General features: G+C 46.1%; 1 protein-coding gene across 8 annotated transcripts in view; it reads right to left on the bottom strand.

The window, feature by feature from the left end:
- LOC115130731 (transcription factor COE3-like) overlaps positions 1–20,731 on the bottom strand; it is a 120,893-nt gene that overhangs the window by 93,105 nt on the left and 7,057 nt on the right. For all 8 annotated transcript variants that reach the window (XM_029662144.2, XM_029662143.2, XM_029662146.2 and 5 more), the window contains exons 2-6: positions 15,426–15,582; positions 12,858–12,921; positions 11,726–11,781; positions 7,648–7,721; positions 2,768–2,836 (exon numbers count right to left, since the gene is read on the bottom strand). In XM_029662144.2, the coding sequence (XP_029518004.1) occupies positions 2,768–2,836; positions 7,648–7,721; positions 11,726–11,781; positions 12,858–12,921; positions 15,426–15,582 (420 nt within the window). The remainder of the gene's footprint in view (positions 1–2,767; positions 2,837–7,647; positions 7,722–11,725; positions 11,782–12,857; positions 12,922–15,425; positions 15,583–20,731) is intronic.

The raw sequence follows: 20,731 nt of genomic DNA, 5'->3' as shown, positions 1-20,731 counted from the left end.
TGTAATAGCACTTGCACCCATAACCTGTCTCCTAAAAACATAACCCCGGACAAACGACCCATAAAACCTGGCAACCCCTTCCTCTCTCTCGGCCCTGACTCATCCCACTTCCAGAACCTCATTTTTTTCCCCCTTTCAATTTCTACCCAGGCTGTGCCAAGTAATGTCCTGCTTTTATTGTAAATCTATACTCTTAATCTGGCGGGCTCCCATGTGCTCGCTGGTCGATCAATAGGCTGTGATTGCTGGGAAGGATCCGGAGAGGCTGATAACCCCATCACCCCCAGCAGAGTTAACCCTCACTTGGAGCGGTCAGTCAGTCCAGCCCTGAAAACGTGCGTGCATGCATCCACACACGTAAATATTGGTGATTGCTAATGACGTTGTCTGTGTCCACACGTTAACAGAAGTCTGCACCTGATAGATGACATTCCTTTACATCTCTAGCCTATTGATGAGCATATGAAATATGAAGGGGTTTTAATATATATGTCAGGATTTACTTCCAAGAGAGCTTGCATAATACCCCTACAACCGGTACAACGAATGATGGGCAGCTTGGCGAGTCACTCATAAAGACCAACCGACACCAAGAGGGACGGCCCTAAACAAATGTCCATTGACAGACTGTAGGGGATGGCTAGTGGTTCGTACTGTAGAACAGATCATGGAGAGCTGTGAGGCGTGGGGGAATGAAGGAACGTTGAATGGTGAGGGCGCCTCTTTCCATCTCCCATGTCCCTCGCCACTTAACCCCGAGAGAATGACATCAAAAGCAGCAAATGGTCCTAGTGGAAGTGGGAGGGGTGAGTGAGGGAGGGAGGGAGGGAGGGAGGGAGGGAGGGAGGGAGGGAGGGAGGGAGGGAGGGAGGGAGGGAGGGAGGGAGGGAATGGCATCAAAAGCAGCAAATGGTCCTAGTGGAAGTGGGAGGGAGGGAGGGAGGGAGGGAGGGAGGGAGGGAGGGAGGGAGGGAGGGAGGGAGGGAGGGAGGGAGGGCATGTCTCCCATGTCCAGCAGGCAGGCCCATTACGGTAAGAGGGTGAAGGGAGAGGGGGAAGATAGGGGGAGACAGAGGTAGATTAGGGCCAGTGAGGTCTATACTGGGTAATTAGCCACTGGTCCCCCAGTAAGCTCTGACAGTCTCTGAGAATTTATGGTCCCACTCGGGGAACTGGCCGGCCATCTAAATGCAATATTAGCTTGTAATAACACCTGTTTAAAGGCCCGCAACCCAATATTTCACCCCGGCCCTTTGGCGCTTTCTGCTTGCTTCAGCAGGATTCTCCCCATTAAATGATAGCACTAGATACAAACTGCTTCCTGGTTTTAGATGGAGGGTCGACCTCAGAGTCCAACCAACTAAATGTACCCCCTACCCATCCCTTATGCTGTTTACAGGGGCAAGTGTGTATGTCCAATGTGATATGTCACAGAGAAGGCATGTAAGACATGTTTAAGGCAGGAGTAATGCAGAGTCAATGATGGCAAGAGAAAAGAGGACACTGTCACCAAACCCTCATAAGATTGTTTTCTGAATGAAGTTGCTTCAATATCATCATTATATAGACACTATACAGGGAGTGTGTGTGCGCTTGCATGCATTTGATTATATGTGTGTGTGTGTGTGTGTGTGTGTGTGTGTGTGTGTGTGTGTGTGTGTGTGTGTGTGTGTGTGTGTGTGTGTGTGTGTGTGTGTGTGTGTGTGTGTGTGTGCATGTCTCTAAGCGGGGAGGGGGGCATGAATTGACAGCAATAACTGCTTTACAGTGGCGACTGATGGGGGTGATTTGCATCGCTGGTCACCAATAGCAACCCTCCACCCACCCTGCCACCCTGGCTAACTGATTTATCTGTTGGTTTAAGGAGCTTGAGATGGCATTCCCATAAATCCTATACTTCTTAATAGGGCACTAAAATGCAGTGATACAGGCCGTCGACCACTAAATCAAGAGCCGGGCTTGTCGCTGGTAAACACTTCGGAATTGTTTGGGAGGGGTATAACGAGCGTGGCGATGTTGGGGTGACCACTGACACACACACACACACTCTAGTTGATGATGTGGCACAGGGACATTCCTGCAGATCTCTACCCTAGGATTGGCCTGTTGGGATTTCAGAGTGAATGGATATGTATTTGTGTGATGCATGTGTTTGTGTGTGGTATGTAGTCGTGCATGTTAGTGTGTGTGTGTTGAAAGTAGCGTCGTTGTGAAGATATATGCTAGAGATATGACTCGAGGAAATAATATGTGATCTGACCCTGATTCCTGAAAACACAGCGTGACACGATCTCTGTGGCTTTGGACTGCAACACCTATCAAAGGCACCCCATGGCAGCAAGAGGTGAGAAGACGTGTGTGTGTGTGTGTGTGTGTGTGTGTGTGTGTGTGTGTGTGTGTGTGTGTGTGTGTGTGTGTGTGTGTGTGTGTGTGTGTGTGTGTGTGTGTGTGTGTGTGTGTGTGTGTGTGTGTGTGTGTGTGTGTGTTGACTGTATGTGTGGGTCACTGGTTTCCGGGCTCCTAGCTCTCCTGTCCCTGGCCATTCTCCAAGCTCAGTCTAACGAGCCAACATGGATTTGGTAATGAGCTCTGTGCCCTCGGAGGCCAATACTGTCCTTTTGGAGGAGGTCACTATAACCCAGCCAGCCTGACAGGCCCAATGATACAGACACAACCATGAAGACCTGGTCCTGCTCACCTTCTTGGGCCCACTGTCAAAGTTGTTCTACCGGTGAAAGACAGACGGAGGGAACAAAGGTATCCTTACCTGTCAATGATGACCGGGTCAGAGGGCGTCTCATTGCGGTTTCCACAGCTCTTCTTGTCACAACAACGACTAGGGGAAAAAGGAAGATACAAATGATTATCACACTCACGTTTACTAAAAAAATGTACTGTCATTTGTTGCTATCATTTGTTGGACTGTCTCTGGTAACAGTGGGCATACTGCCAGCATGCTATGGAATCAGGGAGGAATCATGTACAATCTGCTGAGTGTCAGGCACGTTGCCCTGTCCTTCTTCTCCTCCTCACCCCTCTGTCCCCAGAACCCCGTCCCCCCCACCTTGACCCACGATCCAGCTGGGCAGGGGTCCAGCCAAGGTCACTCTCATTGACTTGTTGACAGTTTGGACAGCGCCCAGTGATGGCCCAGCCGGCCCGGTGCTGAGCCACCTCCCTCTCTCTCCATCCCCTCCACTCGTCCATCCTGCCCCCCGTGCCATCACCATGGCCACCCTGGTCTTTCCCAGGTCTGTGCCACTGCCTCTCTGCCCCTACCCACTGCTTATGTGGTGGCATGCCGTTTCAGAAGGGGGTCTGAATTCAGCCAAATGTGCTCTTCTGTGGTGGTTGGTCGCCATGCAATGGTGGACAATGACGCCTCGTGACCACCAGATGCATCAAACTCTTTGCGTTCTGGTGGAAGTCTTTTATTTTCAATGGAGCAGTGGCATTGGGGGTGCCACACTAGGCCGCGTGCTTCAATATGTTCAACTTGTGCATTGCTTTACCGTGCGATGATTAGTTGGCTAGCTTTTAGCTGGATGAAAAGTGAGGCACATGTGCGTAACGTACGGAAAATGTGGGCCAGACATCCGGCCAAACAAAATGCATATGAATCTGGTGGACATTGGGTGTAGGGATTGTTTTCCCATTCATTCGGATTGAAACTAGCGTAATTATATTGTATGAACTGAAAGAGGGGCTTTCCGTTCACACAATGCTTTGTTGGTAGTGGAACTACTTTCTAGTAGTTAGCAGTCCATTTAGTGATAATTACATTGGATTCAGAACATTTATTTAGATTCAACATATGCATTTTGTACATTTATGTTCAAAATCCGTTGTTTCATGTAGTGACTAAAATTAAATGGGAGTCCTGATTCTGCGGGTTGTTACAATAACTTAGGTCCCATTTTAAATATAAATGTGTTATTCTAAAGGAAATTGAAACAAACCCTCTTATTCTTAAAAATGAATCATATTGCATGACCTGCTGAGGACCAATTATGCTTACACACTCACCCCATGCTGTCATGAATCAAATTGCCATTTGACAAACAAGCTTCAAATCGAGCCACCGAATGCCAAATGAACCCAGTTTATAAATCATTTATCACATCGTTTGATCTGTAAGTAGAAGAAAAACAAACTGAGCACTGTTTTCTTGCCTGGTCTTTGTGTGTGTGACTGTTGCCATAGAGCGTGCCACAATAATTTATTCCCACAGCTACTTGGAACCATTAGCAAAGTTCCAGGAGACCAATTAGCATTGGAAACCCAATGGTGCTGCTGTGGTGACAACCTCCTCAAACTGAGAAAGAAGTGTTATAAACAAACTGGACCCCAGGAGCACTGCCGGGCCCCTCGGGGGACCCGGCGCCCTTCGCACACGAAAACAAACCTTGGCTGAGCGTCCACAATACCGCCTTAATGACGTTTCCCCCCGGGCCCGAGCAGGCTAACACCCCGGCTAGCTAATGACTGAGAACACAGACCAGTGAGTCAGATGAGCCCCACAAGACAACAACACTGGATATCCAGTCCGTGTTACTATGGTTTCTTCAGCTACAGCCGAGATATAGTACAGGATATCCAGTCAACGTTACTATGGTGTCTTCAGCTACAGCTGAAAAATAGTACTCAAGCCATGAGCCTGAGCATGGGCAGTGCTGGTCCAGCGAGTTCCACAGCACAGAAACAGAGGCCAAAATCACAGATACTGTAGCCTACTTGAAGATTTGTCGATATAGCTCAAAAAGGACCCACACCGGATCAACAATAAGAAGTGAGCCTGGTGTGCCAGTTTTAGCCCCAGATAGGCACCATGCCTTGGTCAATAGCATCATTACCATTGGCTCTCCAGCCAGCCAGGCCCACTTCAAATGATCCCCACAAGTGGAATCTACTTAAGCACCAAACCAGGTTGTCTCAGCATTGTTCGAAGCTGAACTATCAGAGTTTAGCTTTAAAAAACAAGAGAATCCTTCAAAGGCTCCCTGAGGAACCTGAAGACGGGCATCAGAGGGAGGGAGAACAGAGCCAGTCTGTTGGATCACAGGCCTGTGATAAGACGCGAACACAGTGAATGGCTGTCAATGGAAGGCTGCTTTTCAAAGGGCAAGTGCTGTAATTACCCAGCCCAAACATGAGGTCCGTGGCCAGACCTAATCATATGCGGTAGCCAGGCAGGCAGGCAGCCGGCTTGGCTGGGAGAGGACGCCCGTGGCAAGCCTTTCTCTCTCACACGGCGTGCCTTCTTCCAGCCTGGCACCGGGGCTAGTGCACAGAGCCCAGTCCATGGTACAGTCCTCCGATGACTGGCCCATGCCAACTGACTACCACACAGCCCCATTTAGTGATTTTGGAAGAGCTGGTCTCAAATTAAAGAATGGGGGAAATGCTGTGTTGGTATCATGAGCCAATGCAAGTCACATTAAGTGACTGGAATGTCACATTAAGTGGAATGTAGTGACAATTAAATCCACTTACTAATCAACTACTAACATATTTAAAGGAAAGATTCACCTATTTTGAATGCCTCTGAGTGATGTTCTATCGATTCCCGAGGTAATTTCCTGTTTTCATGTGTATCTGAGCTATTGCCGTAGATGCAAATCTCGTCATACCCGCTATATTTCTGCCTGCTTTACACAGGAAAACGTGAAATGACCCAGGGAACCCGATAGAACATCGCTCAAAGAAGCACAAAAACTATATAACGTTCCTTTAAGGTAATATGTTTGTGTATGTCAAGCAGTGATATTTTGATGCTTAATAAATAAAGGCCTTTTAAAACACTGTAAATAAAAGGGCTACGCAAAGTTCCGTACAAGTTCTTCCATTTTGATCCTACAATCTATAACTTTGTCATGTCTATCTAATTAACAACTAACAAACTTGTTGAAAATCTTTTCAATTGTAAAAACCTCTCAGGTGGTTCAGTGCTTTTAACTCTAAGATGAGAAAACTCCTCTGTCTTCAGAGAGTTCTAGAAAAAGGTACAAGCCTCCAAGCAGAACTAGCATGTGCCACCACCAGGGACCACATGGCCATGCCTGAGCAGGTCCCTACCAGCTGCTACAGTATACTTCCTCTGCAGGTTGAGTGTGTTACTTTATACAGCAGCGAGCCAGGTAGCAACACCAGGCAGGACTAGATAAAGACACCTCAACCACCACGTCCCTGTCACCTGGGAGACAGAAGGGGAGATAGAGATAGAGGAAGAAAGAGAGCGTGTCTCTCATCCCCTTCTCATTAGCCAATGGGAAGACGCCTTTCATCAGGGGAATGATGGTTAATAATCGCACTCAATCACTTAATGACCGACGCCGAGTGGAACCGTCATTATGAAAATGAAGCCTCGTATCCGAGGGGGGGATCTCCAAGGAGGAGACAATGGGTCCGTCTCTCAAAGAATTCCTTGCATCTTCGATATCAACGGAATTTAAAAAACAGTGAATGTCATTCACTGTTTGAAATCAGCTTTGAAGCGCGAAACAAGATGCATGATGAGATAACCGTGAAATAGCCCTCAGATAAGACACGATATGGTTTCCCCAGCTAGGTCATAACATTAGTACGATAATGACTAAAAGCCGTCCTTATTCATTCAAAATAACAGACTGGTGGTTTCCATGGTGGGACAAATCATCATTCTTCCGGCACTGTGAGAACTTTAATAAACACCCAGCTGAATGTTTCTTTGTTTCTGGACCTGTAAATATTTTTTTATTGATCCAACCAATCAAAAAGTGGCTTCTCACAGTGCTAGGAGAATGCTCTTGCGTCTTACTCCAGAAACTTCCAGATTCAGGTTTTGCATGAATTGCTCTTGTTTACATAGCAAAATAATACATAGGCAACTGGGTTCCAACCGTGATGACTGAGTCAGTGGAAAAGACAAAAGGCAGAGTCGACCTCAACCGCCTCCTCCTCCCTCTTCTTTTTAGTGTACCCAGCTGAGGCTTCTTGTGGGCCAAGGCGTGAAGCTCCTCAACCCCCCAGCGTCCAGGGCGGGACACACACACTTCCTGTATTGCATAATTAACACTCACTCCTACCAGGCTCCAACCAACCCCCCTACAGACCTGTTCCCAGCCAATCTCGATCAAAAAACACACACACACATAACAGCCTCCCCCCCCATTAACATGGGCCCCCATCCGGCAGACACACAGTGGGCAGATAAGTACTCAGCATGGTCTTTAATCCAAATATACTTATTTAATGAGGACAACCTATAGGGCTGTATAGTGAGATGCATATAGCATGAAAAGGTATACCTGGAGCCCAAAAATATAGAGCAATTAGGAAGCTCCTTCATGTATGCAATTCACTGATTTTGACCAATGGGACTTTAGACATATGGAAGTCAGCCAGACTAGCGGGCTGAGGTAACCTTGAGCCTTGTGATGAAGTTCACCCCAACATAAATGTTCACCAGGAAAAAAAGTTCACCAGGAAAAAAAGTTCACCCCAACATAAATGTTTGCCAGGAAATGGCCTGGAGTCAATAATATGTGTACGTAGAATCTGCTATATGAACCAGAAGGATCCGTGGACCCTTGATTTTGGGGTGGCGTATCCCTTTAAATGCTGCATGTTCCCCTATTGGTTAGCAGTGGATTATAGAGTGGCACTCACCTGCACATGATCTCGTGGGTGAGAAGGACGCGGCACATCTCTGGGTTTTTGTCTTGGCCCTCGTAGAGGATCGCCTGAGGAGAGGAAGAGAGCAGCAGGTATTAATGTGTGTTTAGCCTTATGAGAATCGTACAAGTCTTTTTTTGGGTCACTGTACTCAAACTTGTGCTTGCCCTGTACAATTCCTGATCATAGCCCTGTAAAGGTTCTGACTACATATTATTGGAAAGGCTTTGTGCATGTGATAGTTATCAGTGCCTGCTAAATAACTACAACAGAAATGGATTACATTTTATTAGAGTAAGTCCCACTGTAACTACGAGGTAAAAAACCAGCTAAAACAGGACTGTAAAAAAAAAGTGTTGCTCAACCCCGCCCTGTGCAACTGGGTCCTGGACTTTCTGACGGGCCACCCCCAGGTGGTGAGGGTAGGAAACATCATCTCCACCCCGCTGATCCTCAACACTGGAGCCCCACAAGTGTGCGTTCTCAGCCCTCTCTGTACTCCTTGTTCACCCATGACTGCGTGGCCATGCACACCTCCAACTCAATCATCAAGTTTGCAGACGACACTACAGTGGTAGGCTTGATTACCAACAACGACGAGACAGCCTACAGGGAGGAGGTGAGGGCCCTCGGAGTGTGGTGTCAGGAAAATAACCTCTCACTCAAAGTCAACAAAACAAAGGAGATGATCGTGGACTTCAGGAAACAGCAGAGGAACAGCCCCCTATCCACATCGACGGGACAGTAGTGGAGAAGGTGGAAAGTTTTAAGTTCCTCGGCGTACACATCACGGACAAACTGAAATGGTCCACCCAAACAGACAGCGTTGTGAAGAAGGGCGCAGCAGCGCCTCTTCAACCTCAGGAGGCTGAAGAAATTTGGATTATCACCTAAAACACTCACAAACTTTTACAGCTGCACAATCGAGAGCATCCTGTCGGGATGTATCACTGCCTGGTACGGCAACTGCTCCGCCCTCAACCGTAAGGCTCTCCAGAGGGTAGTGAGGTCTGGACAACGCATCACCGGGGGCAAACTACCTGCCCTCCAGGACACCTACACCACCTGATGTCACAGGAAGGCCCAAAAGATCATCAAGGACAACAACCACCTGAGCCACTGCCTGTTCACCCCGCTATTTTCCAGAATGCGAGGTCAGTACAGGTGCATCAAAGCTGGGACCAAGAGATTGAAAAACAGCTTCTATCTCAAGGCCATCAGACTGTTAAACAGCCATCACTAACATTAAGTGGCTGCTGCCAACATACTGACTCAAATCTCTAGCCACTTTAATAATTAAAAATTGGATGTAATAAATGTATCACTAGCCACTTTAAACAATGCCACTTTATATAATGTTTACATACCCTACATTACTCATCTCATATGTATATACTGTACTCTATACAATCTACTGCATCTTGCCTATGCCGTTCGGCCATCACTCATCCATATATTTTTATGTACATATTCTTATTCATTCCTTTACACTTGTGTGTATAAGGTAGTTGTTGTGAAATTGTTAGATTACTTGTTAGATATTACTGCATGGTCGGAACTAGAAGCACAAGCATTTCGCTACACTCACATTAACATCTGCTAACCATGTGTATGTGACCAATAAAATGTTATTTGATTTGATTATTAATAGGAGTCTAGACTGGAGAGATGGAGGGGGCCATTGACAGGACAGCCCTCCTGTAGTGGAAGGCCACGTGCTGTAGAACTGCCAGGCCGGTCCTCCACCCGTCCACTCCTGCACCCCTCCCAGACAGATGGCCGTGCTAGGGCCCGTAAGAGACATGCCACCTCCTGGGCATCCTTCACTGGAGCTGTCATGTCGGCCCTGGATGACGAATGACCACTGAGAGGAGCTGCTCCCTCCTTCATTCTCTCTATACCTCCGCTGCCGGAGGGATGGAGGGATTGCTTTATCCCACTCCTTTCACTCACCCAATGACCTGACCCTACCTCGTCCACCTAGGTGGTCAGTTGCCCCCGACAAGCACAGATGCACGCACACACACACACATACACACACACACACCCCAAGGGGACAATACTTTTAGGATAACGACCACTTCTGCATTATTGATTCCTCCCAGCCTCCCTTCCTCTATATTAAAATCGTCCAATTTCGCCAGAAGGGGTGGGGATTTCGATGGGGACGAGAGAATGGGAGTGGGAATGTGTGTGAGGAGGAGGGAGGAGAGAAGATGTGGGGGGTATCGGGTCGATATTTATACATCATAATTTCTGATTCAAGTAGCCGCTCCACCCCCTGGAGCTAGTCTAAGAGTTTTCATGGCGGTGTGTGAGTAATACCACCATGTCAAAAAAGGTCAAGACTCAAGATTCAGCTTTTTGGAGGATGACAGGGCAGATTGAGGGGAGATATCAAACAGATATATTTGCCCAAACATTCACCATTAAAGTGAGATTATTTGTATTCCTATTGTGTGCCACATACTGCCTTCCAGGTAAATGCATTCCATACATTATTACAGCTGAATTTGCCAATAGGAGTGTCTGAGAAGAGGCTTCTAACACACAACAGCCAATCAATAGACGCGGGCCCCCCACTGGCAGCTACAGGGCTGCCTGTCTGCAGGAGGACACACTACAGTATGCAAAGTCTGCATGTCTGTCTGTCCAAGTCTAGGCAGGAGGGAGGGATTTGAGTGGCGCACCCGTGGTAGAAATCTGCTCGTGTTGTTGTCAGGATTATTGTCTCCAGCGCGCCGTCGCTGTAGCACATTAAGGGCTATTGATTGGTTTCCGTGGCTGACGCTTTGTCGAGGACCTGGTTGCCGCATCGATCTGTGACAGCCTGACATGGCGACACAGGGAGGGCCTGATGGGCTGGGGATAAGGAGGGCCTGGTGGGCTGGGGATAAGGAGGGTAGGTGGGCTGGGGATAGGGAGGGCCTGGTGGGCTGGGGATAAGAAGGGCCTGATGGGCTGGGGATAAGGAGGGCCTGGTGGGCTGGGGATAGGGAGGGCCTGGTGGGCTGGGGATAAGGAGGGCCTGGTGGGCTGGGGATAAGGAGGGTGGTGGGCTGGGGATAAGGAGGGTAGGTGGGCTGGGGATAAGGAGGGCCTGGTGGGCTGGGGATAAGGAGGGCCTGGTGGGCAGGGGATAGGGAGGGCCTGGTGGGCTGGGGATAGGGAGGGCCTGATGGGCTGGGGATAGGGAGGGCCTGGTGGGCTGGGGATAAGGAGGGTAGGTGGGCTGGGGATAGGGAGGGCCTGGTGGGCTGGGGATAAGGAGGGCCTGGTGGGCAGGGGATAGGGAGGGTGGGTAGGCTGGGGATAGGAAGGGCCTAGTGGGCTGGGGATAGGGAGGGCCTGGTGGGCTGGGGATAGGGAGGGCCTGGTGGGCTGGGGATAGGGAGGCGAGTGGGCTGGGGATAGGGAGGGCCAAGTGGGCTGGGGATAGGGAGGGCCTGGTGGGCTGGGGATAGGGAGGGCCTGGTGGGCTGGGGATAGGGAGGGCGAGTGGGCTGGGGATAGGGAGGGCCTAGTGGGCTGGGGATAGGGAGGGCCTAGTGGGTTGGGGATAGGGAGGGCCTAGTGGGCTGGGGATAGGGAGGGCCTAGTGGGCTGGGGATAGGGAGGGCCTAGTGGGATGGGGATAGGGAGGGCCTAGTGGGCTGGGGATAGGGAGGGTGGGTGGGTGGGATGGGGATAGGGAAGATCTGGTGGGCTGGGGATAGGGAGGGTGGGTCAGCTGGGGATAGGGATGGCCTAGTGGGCTGGGGATAGGGAGGGTGGGTCGGCTGGGGATAGGGATAGGGAGGATGGGTGGATGGGGAGGAGTATACAGTACAGTGTGTGGTGGAGCCAGGTTGCTACATTGGTGTCAGCTGCCCCTATGTCTTCTAGTCTGACTGGTCAAGACTAATTCTTTGCCACCTGGGTACAGTGAATTGATAGTACTTTAGCTCAGCAGGTGAAATGACTGAAGGTTGTCTGTGTTCATGGGTTCAAATCCCAGAACGGATAGGTTTACATTATGTACAAAATAGGTGGTGGGTTGCAGTATGATTTGCAGTGGAAGGAGAATGCTCACCACTTTGGTCATGGAGTCTATCAACCGTACAAACAGATCTTGTTCTGTCCTGATGCCTGCAAAACACAACACAAATATGTATTAGATGTCCTGCAATTACAATGTAATAATACATGACACCAATATGGTATGTTGAAATGTCAAGATCCATTGACAGAATAACCATTTTAAGGTCATCTTACTCTGTAAATCATTTGCATAGAAGTTGCCGTGCGGTTTGGCCAAATGAAATGTCTTGAGCCACAACAATATAAACATCAGCCTAAAATGCTAATTCACTTCTTGCACAGAAAGAATAACATAAAATACTGATATCGAATAATGTCTTCTAAATGAATTCTGTTATTATTTGTGTCCCCATAGTGTATTTTATGTTTTCTGTCGTGCTTGTAGACCAAGATTTTCTCATGTAGACCAAGATTTTCTCATGTAGACCAAGATTTTCTCATGTAGACCAAGATTTTCCAACCCCCCTCAGCAAAAGTCTGTGCTCCTGAGTTTTTTTATTATTTATTGTGTTCCCGGTTGCAACTGCCGAGCTCTCCTCGCTCCCGCTGCCTTTTTCCTCTAGGATAACAAGGCATTCTCACTCACAAACAAATTAAACATCAGCCATGATTGCTTGTCTTTTATTAGCTATGCAACAGAGCGTAAATATGACATAAACATGACAGGGTTATTCAAAAAGGATCATGGAAAACTGCTAGTTGTTGCCTGTAATTGTGTCAGGCTTCGGTGTTTTCTCACCGTTTCTGTGTGCTTTAAAAAATATATACTACATATTTAGGTTGCTGTTGAATTGTACAGAACACCAACCAGTTGAGTCTTCTGTCTCCTCTCACGATATGGTCTCAAAACAAAATCCATGCCAACCGGTCGAAGCAGTACGCTTTCAATGAGCACAGATCAGTGTTAAAATTTCAAGTATTTTCCCCGATGACCAAAACAGACTTTAGGATCTGGTGGTCGTCAAGTACTATTCCAGATGTGATAAGGATTATCACTTATGTTAGTGTTGTCTTTTTTATTTCATGTTGTTTTTCCTGGAAGTGATAAAACGAATCTGTCCACAGAGAGTAGTGAGAAGAGAGAGAACTCTGCAATATGTTTGGAGGGATTATCGTGGTCTTACCGTTACTGTAAAGGAGCTGTAGCCTGTAATGGATGCCGTTGTTGGTCTTCTCTCCATTGTACTCCTGAGAGAGTCAAAGACAAGCACAGAAAATGATCAAAATGTCTCACAGCTTTTGAGGTGACACCCCGAACCAAAGGCAACCAACTGCAACTCACTGCTGTCTTGTACGTAATCAAATATCTCAAAAAAACAAAGTGAACCAACTGGAAAAAGAATGAACTATGCCTCTTCCTAATCTACACTCGTCTGACTCAATCTACTCTATCACTGAAAATGTCCAACGAGACCAACGCCCCAGTCCTAATCCAAGCAGATGCCACAAGTCCTGATCTTGATCCCAACTCCTATGTCACAGGGACTTCCCAGACCAATACTGCATCCACAAGTAGGGATCATCTGAAGAGGAAACATACATCCCATAAGAGGCCAATGGACCAACCAGCATTGTTATTTGCTGTTTTAACACTGTTATTACCTTGAGGTTTCATTTTAGGTCAAATTAATTTGCAATTAGAAGGTAATTAGTTAAGGTAAATCACAGTGCCCGTGTGTCCACAATAACATGTCACTCTAATAATAGTAAGCAACTGAAAACATATTAATTCATGTGAACCTTTGTGATATCTACTAGATTTTTATAATCGGGAAGATAATTCTGGGGATTAATGTCTTTAAAAACACAATATTAATCCCATGAACCCTGAGGATAATCCACACCATTCTCTGATTGAGTTATACTTCTGAAGTTGCTAAGCCCTTGCTATTTTAGAATACTTGGCTAGGCCCAAATTCCCACCGCAGGGCCATAGTGAGATACAACATGGAATCTTAATCTTTCCTCCAACTCCCCTTGCTGACACGCACACAACAAACCAGCTGCCTAACTGTTGTATCGTCCAGCCAGGAATAAATCAAACAGCAACGACAAAAGGGCAAACTTACGTAGGAACTAAAACAACACTGTGGCTGAGGGAAAAACAACACTGTGGCTGAGGGAAAAACAACACTGTTACCACAACTATACAGAGAGATGCCGTAAGAGAGAGGAGACATTGCCTAGGTGACAGTGGCCTGTTAGCTTTGGTTGCCACGGTCACCGATGACCTCTGCTTCCAGGTGGGCCAAGTCACTCTCCCTGATCTTGTGTCACCTCTTCAACGGGCAGGCACCAGGAGAGAGGCCACATCCGCTCCCCTCTGTCTCTCTCTCCCACTCTCTCTTCCTCTCTGTATCCCTCTCTCCCTCTATCTCTCCCTCTCTCTTTCTCTCTGTATTTCTCTCCTTCCCCTTCGCTGAGCGGTGCCAAATGTGCCGTGGAGTCTTGGCAGGGGCCCAGGGGCAGGCTGGAGGTCAAGGCAGAGGTGAATGGGCAGGGAGGACGGGAGGAGCGACCATGCCAGCTGGCTGCCGTCCCTCCTGGCCGTGGGCGGAGCTGTTCTCTGTAACCTTTTACTGAGAACAACCCCCCGGCAGCACGGCAGAACAGCCCAGGCGGCAGGTAGAGAAGTGGGTTACCGTTACCACTGAGAGCACAGGTACAGCTGAACAATACAACAGAACAGAGACAGATAGGTAGCCATACACTTATAGAAAAGAGGCTGTAGACAACAAAGGAATGTACAAGAAATGACATTTCAAATGACTGCTTAAAATGAATACAAAGGATTTTCAAATATGCCTTTCATAAGAGGATCATCATATTTTCTCTTTATCTTGTATTGTTAAAATAAAATTACATTTAAAAAAATAGATGTAACCTCATCATCAAAATTCCTTAAATAAAAATAGTACCTTTAATGTCTGATTTAAAGCTGAATCAAAACTGCTTTCATTCAAGCTTTTCTGCCTTCTGCTCATCACTGCCCCCCAACAGGTTAATTGGAAACTGCAAGTGCTTCTATATCTGAATGATTTCTTTCTATGCACAACCAGCTCTCTGGATTTCTAGATTACAATCTTTCCATGTCTCAGTTATTTCCAAGTTTTCGTTTTTGTAAGAAATCTCAAAAGATTTTCTCATGAATGTACTTTCTCAAAATACTTTGAATTGGTATTGAATGACTTACAAAAGATACTTATAATATGGAACTCAGTTAAAGAAAAACATACAATATCTTTATTTATGAGGTGGACATAATCAATATATGTTCTACATAAAGTATATTATCTTACATTTTTTTGTGAAATTAAGTTTATAAATTGAAATCAATATAATCAAATGAGTGTATATATAATATAATAATAATTTAATAATAATAATAATATAATATCATAATGCAAAGATATAGAATTCATACAAATTTAATTCACTAAAGAAATGCATTACATTACATTGCAGCGTATATAATAAATCAATTAACAATATAAGGAAAGAATATTGATCTTGACTTGACATGAAGAAGAATGAATGTGACCACAGTTTGTGTGCTACACGTTCCATGTTTCGAAGCATCACTGTGCTATAGCACTGATCCCAGCGCCAGAGCCCCCCTTTTACCCCCAATGCCAGCTATACCTGGCACACGCGCCCTTCTCCCCATTCCCCTTTGTGTGTGTTGGTCTTACTTTGTCTTTCTCCACAAAGTCTATGTAGGAGGTCCTCTCGATCTCCACGGGCTGGCCCTGTCGGTCGTACAGCGCCAACACAAAGTGGAAGAAGTTGGATTTGCGCAGGTTCGAGGGGGGCTGTTTTTCATAGTGAGCCCGGGCCAGACCTACACCGCTATAGATAGTAGAACGACAGAGAGGGGGATAGGGGGAGAGAAAATGGGAGCGAGAGGAGGGTGACATTTGGTTAGTACTGTGGAGACGAAGGCCACCATAGCAATTCTAAACACAGCAGGCGCTATTCAATCACAAGCTGTTTCTGTGGGTAAAACAAATGCTGTTTACTGTGTGAAACAAAAAGAAAATTGCATGTGTAGTATTCCAATAATTCTAGTATGCTGCCTTGCAAAGAAGAAACCCTGGAGTAGTTGTGATTGAATAGGGCCCAGAGTCCTGATAATTATTACTATACAGCCATCGGTTTCATTTAACGAAACCTACACTTTGAGGTGTTTCAAAACATTTGAATTGTTCTGACAAGAATCAATCTTCATCAGGTCAGCACCTACTATATCAATACCAACTACCCCCCAAAAAAGAACATCTCTTGAAACAAAATGAATTATACTACAACACAGATAAGGAAAAGAAGGAGAGAGAGCAGTGGAGTCGTGAGAGAGAGAGAGCGTGATAAATGAAAGGCACTTGGCCCTATGTTCACGTTCCCTGTGGGTGCCACGCGTTCCTTTGTGTTATTTGTCTCCTCGACCACCTCAACAATGTGATTTTTGGCTGGGTATCGGGGACCCCAGAAGGCAGCGTCTGCCTCTGTTCGTGCCAAGCGCTGTGGGGCACCATTCGACTTGGCAAACGCGCCACTCCAGTTTTCCCTGACCTGTCAGTCAAACTCACTCCACTTTGCCCTGCATCCCCTGGGCCTGAAGAGTAAAAGACCTCCACACACTAGGCGTACGCAGACAGACACACACACACACACACTCAAGCCTTTTCACGATTGTTTTAGAGAGGGAGGATGTCTGCTAACACGTAGCCCATACACTGCTAACCAGGGTTGGAGTTCATTTAGATTAAAAGTCAAATGTTGAAGTTAATGCCAATTCAAAGGTGACATGGTGTCGATCAGATGATGAATTAGAATTGAAAAGGTTTCACAGCTTTGGAGAGGAATATAAATTGAAGGTTTTTGACAATCTGAATTTAATTCCATTGGTTTTGGAGAGAGAGAGGAAAATGATATCTAGAAGAAAGCTGAAAGGGTGATGTTGCCACACACAATGCTTCTTGACCTGTCACTAATAATGGCAAATTATAGTGACAGGATAGAGCCATTTGAGATGCCCAAAGACACAAACATTGATATCCACTCACAACATCAAAAAATTTGTTGACACTACACAGACAGAAACGTACAAAATAAAACAAAACTGGAAACGGGCATTAACATATGTACAAACAAAATGGTGCTGAATCATGTCTTCATGTGAAGAAAATAAATGACAGGAAAGATTGCCGTGTGTTAACCCAGTGAAATGGACTGATTTACTTTACAGGTACCTTGTGCATTTCAACATGTGCTCTAAAAGACTGTGCATAACTGCTCGACGCCATGAAAGCTACTCTTTGAGTAAGATCCATCTCTGAACATCTCATTGCTTCAAAATAAACCCATTTTTTAATCATAAAATCGATTCCTCATTCAGGAAAATGTTCAAGGATACATGAGCGTAATTGCTTTTTAAATGCAAGGACAGATCCAAATATATAAACAAACGCTTGCAGGGGGCTATAGGAGCTCTATAGTTAAATCAATGAAACATTGAAGTAATATAATGCTTTGGTACCCATCTCTGTTGAACTCGGTGGCTGATATCTCATTCATCTACACTAACTCAACAAATAACCATGCGCAATAAGAGATTCCAAACACAAAGCAGTTATGTAAAAATATTTATTCATGTGCTGCATTTGTCTTGGGGGGGCGGAGAGATTGTTTTTGGAAAGTTGCCTGGTTGCTTTCTCTCTGCGCTCATGGATATATTCCCCAGATGCTAGATTAATACAGGCGTGACCTTTCTGCACCCCTATTACCGATGCTTAATGCCTCATTTGTAACCCAGTTTGTTGAAAGCTAATTCCTGGACTCTGAGTTCTGAAAACGCAAAGACAGAAGGTTGCACAAGGGGAGGATGGAGATTTACATTGGGGGGGGGGTGAGATAAAGAGAGAGAGAGAGAGAGAGAGAGAGAGAGAGAGAGAGAGAGAGAGCGAGAGAGAGAGAGAGAGAGAGAGAGAGAGCGAGAGAGAGAGAGAGAGAGCGAGAGAGAGGCTAGCTAGGGCCAAAGTGAAATCATGGTTTCTGTGCTGCTAAATATTAACTGTGTGACTGATGGGCCCTTTTTCCTCTCTAGCGTACCCTCCTTACAAAACCTATAAAAAGTCTATTTTTTGTGTTTCCCAAGCCTAAAGATTTAACAAAAAAAGAGATTGATTTTTTAAATTGAATTATGTGACACAAACATTTGGTGACCGTACTACTGACCGTACTACTGCCATGGCCTACATAGTAATCTTGATGTAAACAACCACAACAGTATACTTACCTACCTATAACAATGAAAACAAGACTTGAGCCATATCACTTCCCACAATATCAGTTCCCACCTCCAACTACATGTATAAACCCCCCTTCGACACCATTACCCCAATTACGAAGCTACGCCAGAACATTGGGGATACGTTGAGAACTCCAGCCACAGCGGTTGTGCCAGAGCCAGTCTCAGCACATTCAGATCTCTCCGCACTCCATCGACACAGAAAGCTTGTTAGCGTTATTATTTCAATTATGCTAATTACAGCCGCATCCATTTATGCTTGGCCGCTGCGGCCTGTAAGTGCACGACAGAGGCACTCAGTATAATAAAAAGAGTATTGATGGCACACAGGTTTCTACTACGGAGGCTGGGTGTAAATCAGAGGCCAACAGACAGACGGACAACAAATACAGCTAACAGCTTTTCTGACGGAGCAAGATCACGCGTGAAGCCGTAACTATCAGGTTGTCCACTCTCAACACAATCATCTGACACCTAATGCCTATGTATATTCTGTGGCTGATATTAATGTTCCAAACAGGACAGTAAGTTTACTGAATTAGTCGTTTTAACATGGGCTGGTACATTTGATATAAAGTCACTAGAGAAGGGTTCCCCAACTGGCGGCGCACGGGCCGAATTTGGCCCGCTGATGGTTTTATTTGGCCCCCCAAGTTTTCTGAGCAGAAATCAAATAAAACAATATTTTTTTTTGTGTGGAATTGTCATTGTTGGACATAAACTACTGTAAAAACACCAGGAAATCAACTCCAAGTGATTTTCATTTTGGAAATCTGTTCCCAAGTATTCCCACGCATAATAAAAACACACGTGAACATATAAAAATGTAAACAAGGTTTGAAATTATTATGTTTCAATCAAATACTATATCTGTTTGGGTTTCTTACGGTTAATTTGCAGTCTTCAAATGATTTGGAATTACGATCAGGCCCCCCCAAAAAAAATCGTCCCGCGGCTGAATCTAGTTGATGATCCCTGCACTAGCGCATTCAACAAGATTTTGACTAGTGGTTTTAACGACTAGAAATGAATGGTTATCAATAAAAAAAGACTACCAAATTCTGAGAATAATTTTACATCTTCCAGAAATGATTATTTTTAAAGGTCCAGCTTTCTGCCATGCAGCATTAGTCAAAGCATGCAGGCTTCGGCAGTATTGGCTTAATGCAATGCAGCAAATTCTAATTATGATAAATGAAAAATGTAACCCAGGGCTGAAGTATTCACAGCTAGAGGGCCTGCACACTTCCGGGAAATAGATATTAAACACTGAGACTCCTGCTCTGAGATGATCAACTAATGAACACGCAGGAAAAGGGCCCTGTCAATATACTGGACACTGTTGACTGTAATGTGTGTGTCCGTGCGTGTTTGCGAATAAACGTATGCAGTTGCATGTGTGCGTGTGCATGTACGTGCATACAAATATATTGTTCTGCATATAGCTGTGTAATAGTACCCATGAGCATCTGGTAAATCTTCCACATTTTGGCTTTAAGGGAGCGATCAGTAGTTTCCTTCCCCACCGCCCTCACCCTCCCCTGGGTAGAGAGCGTCCCCTGTGCCACCAGAGTGGGCACCATGGACACGGCCCTGCACCCCTCCAGCATTAATCAGCTGGGTGATGGGGTGTGACCGACCAAGCGGCAGAGTCTTTAACCAGCGCGGCCGGCTGCTTCCTACAGGACGGCCTAATGAGCCATATACCATCGCCTTGTTTATACAAACGGGATGCACGTAGAGTATTAAAAATCTCCTCTCTCTGGCCTACTGCCACTGTGTTCATCTAATAAATAGTGGAACTGTAAATCTCACAGCCTCTGTGGTGGTTATACGGCCACCCCTCTCTGGGTTGCTACTTGGTTTGTCCCTGGAGTGAACAGTAGGTGACAAAGCTATAGGAGTTCTAACATAGAGAAGATGTTGAGTATACAGCCAAGGACGAAACCAAAGGAGATAGTAAAAGGGGGGAAGATATCAGAATAGAACGGCATGGAAAACCAATGCAAGGAACATTGACCTATCTAGATGCTTCAGACTTACACTAATTGCATCAGCAAATGTCGGGGGGGTCACATGAATATATGCACATGCTGGTGTGTGTGTGCGTGTGCGCGCGTGTGTGTGTGTGTGTGTGTGTGTGTGTGTGTGTGTGTGTGTGTGTGTGTGTGTGTGTGTGTGTGTGTGCGTGCGTGCGTATAAGGAAGAGTGTAATTTATGCAGCCAATACACAATTACTCTGGCATACATTTGCCCAGTCAGGGATGTAGCACCGCTCCCTCCCTAGCTCTTGTTTGGTTAGCTCTCATTAGCTGTGTAATATGAGCTAATGAGAGGAAGCCTAGAACACAGCAGGAGGACAGCCCTCGCCTTTGTCTCTGTCTGTCTGTCTGTCTGTCTGTCTGTCTGTCTGTCTGTCTGTCTGTCTGTCTGTCTGTCTGTCTGTCTGTCTGTCTGTCTGTCTGTCTGTCTGTCTGTCTGTCTGTCTGTCTGTCTGTCTGTCTGTCTGTCTGTCTGTCTGTCTGTCTGTCTGTCTGTCTGTACGTGCGTGCGTACCCTCAGTAGGCAGAATGGACAGTCTCAGATTCTTTCAGTCTGGAGTTCTGTCATCTGATGAAACCTATCACCATACCCAATTAGACATCTCCTCTCTTCTTCTCTCCCCTCTCACAATATAGTACCAACCATTTA

This window comes from Oncorhynchus nerka, linkage group LG6 (genome assembly GCF_034236695.1).
Source record: "Oncorhynchus nerka isolate Pitt River linkage group LG6, Oner_Uvic_2.0, whole genome shotgun sequence".
NCBI lineage: Eukaryota > Metazoa > Chordata > Actinopteri > Salmoniformes > Salmonidae > Oncorhynchus > Oncorhynchus nerka.
This window is presented reverse-complemented; position numbering and strand designations above follow the sequence as displayed.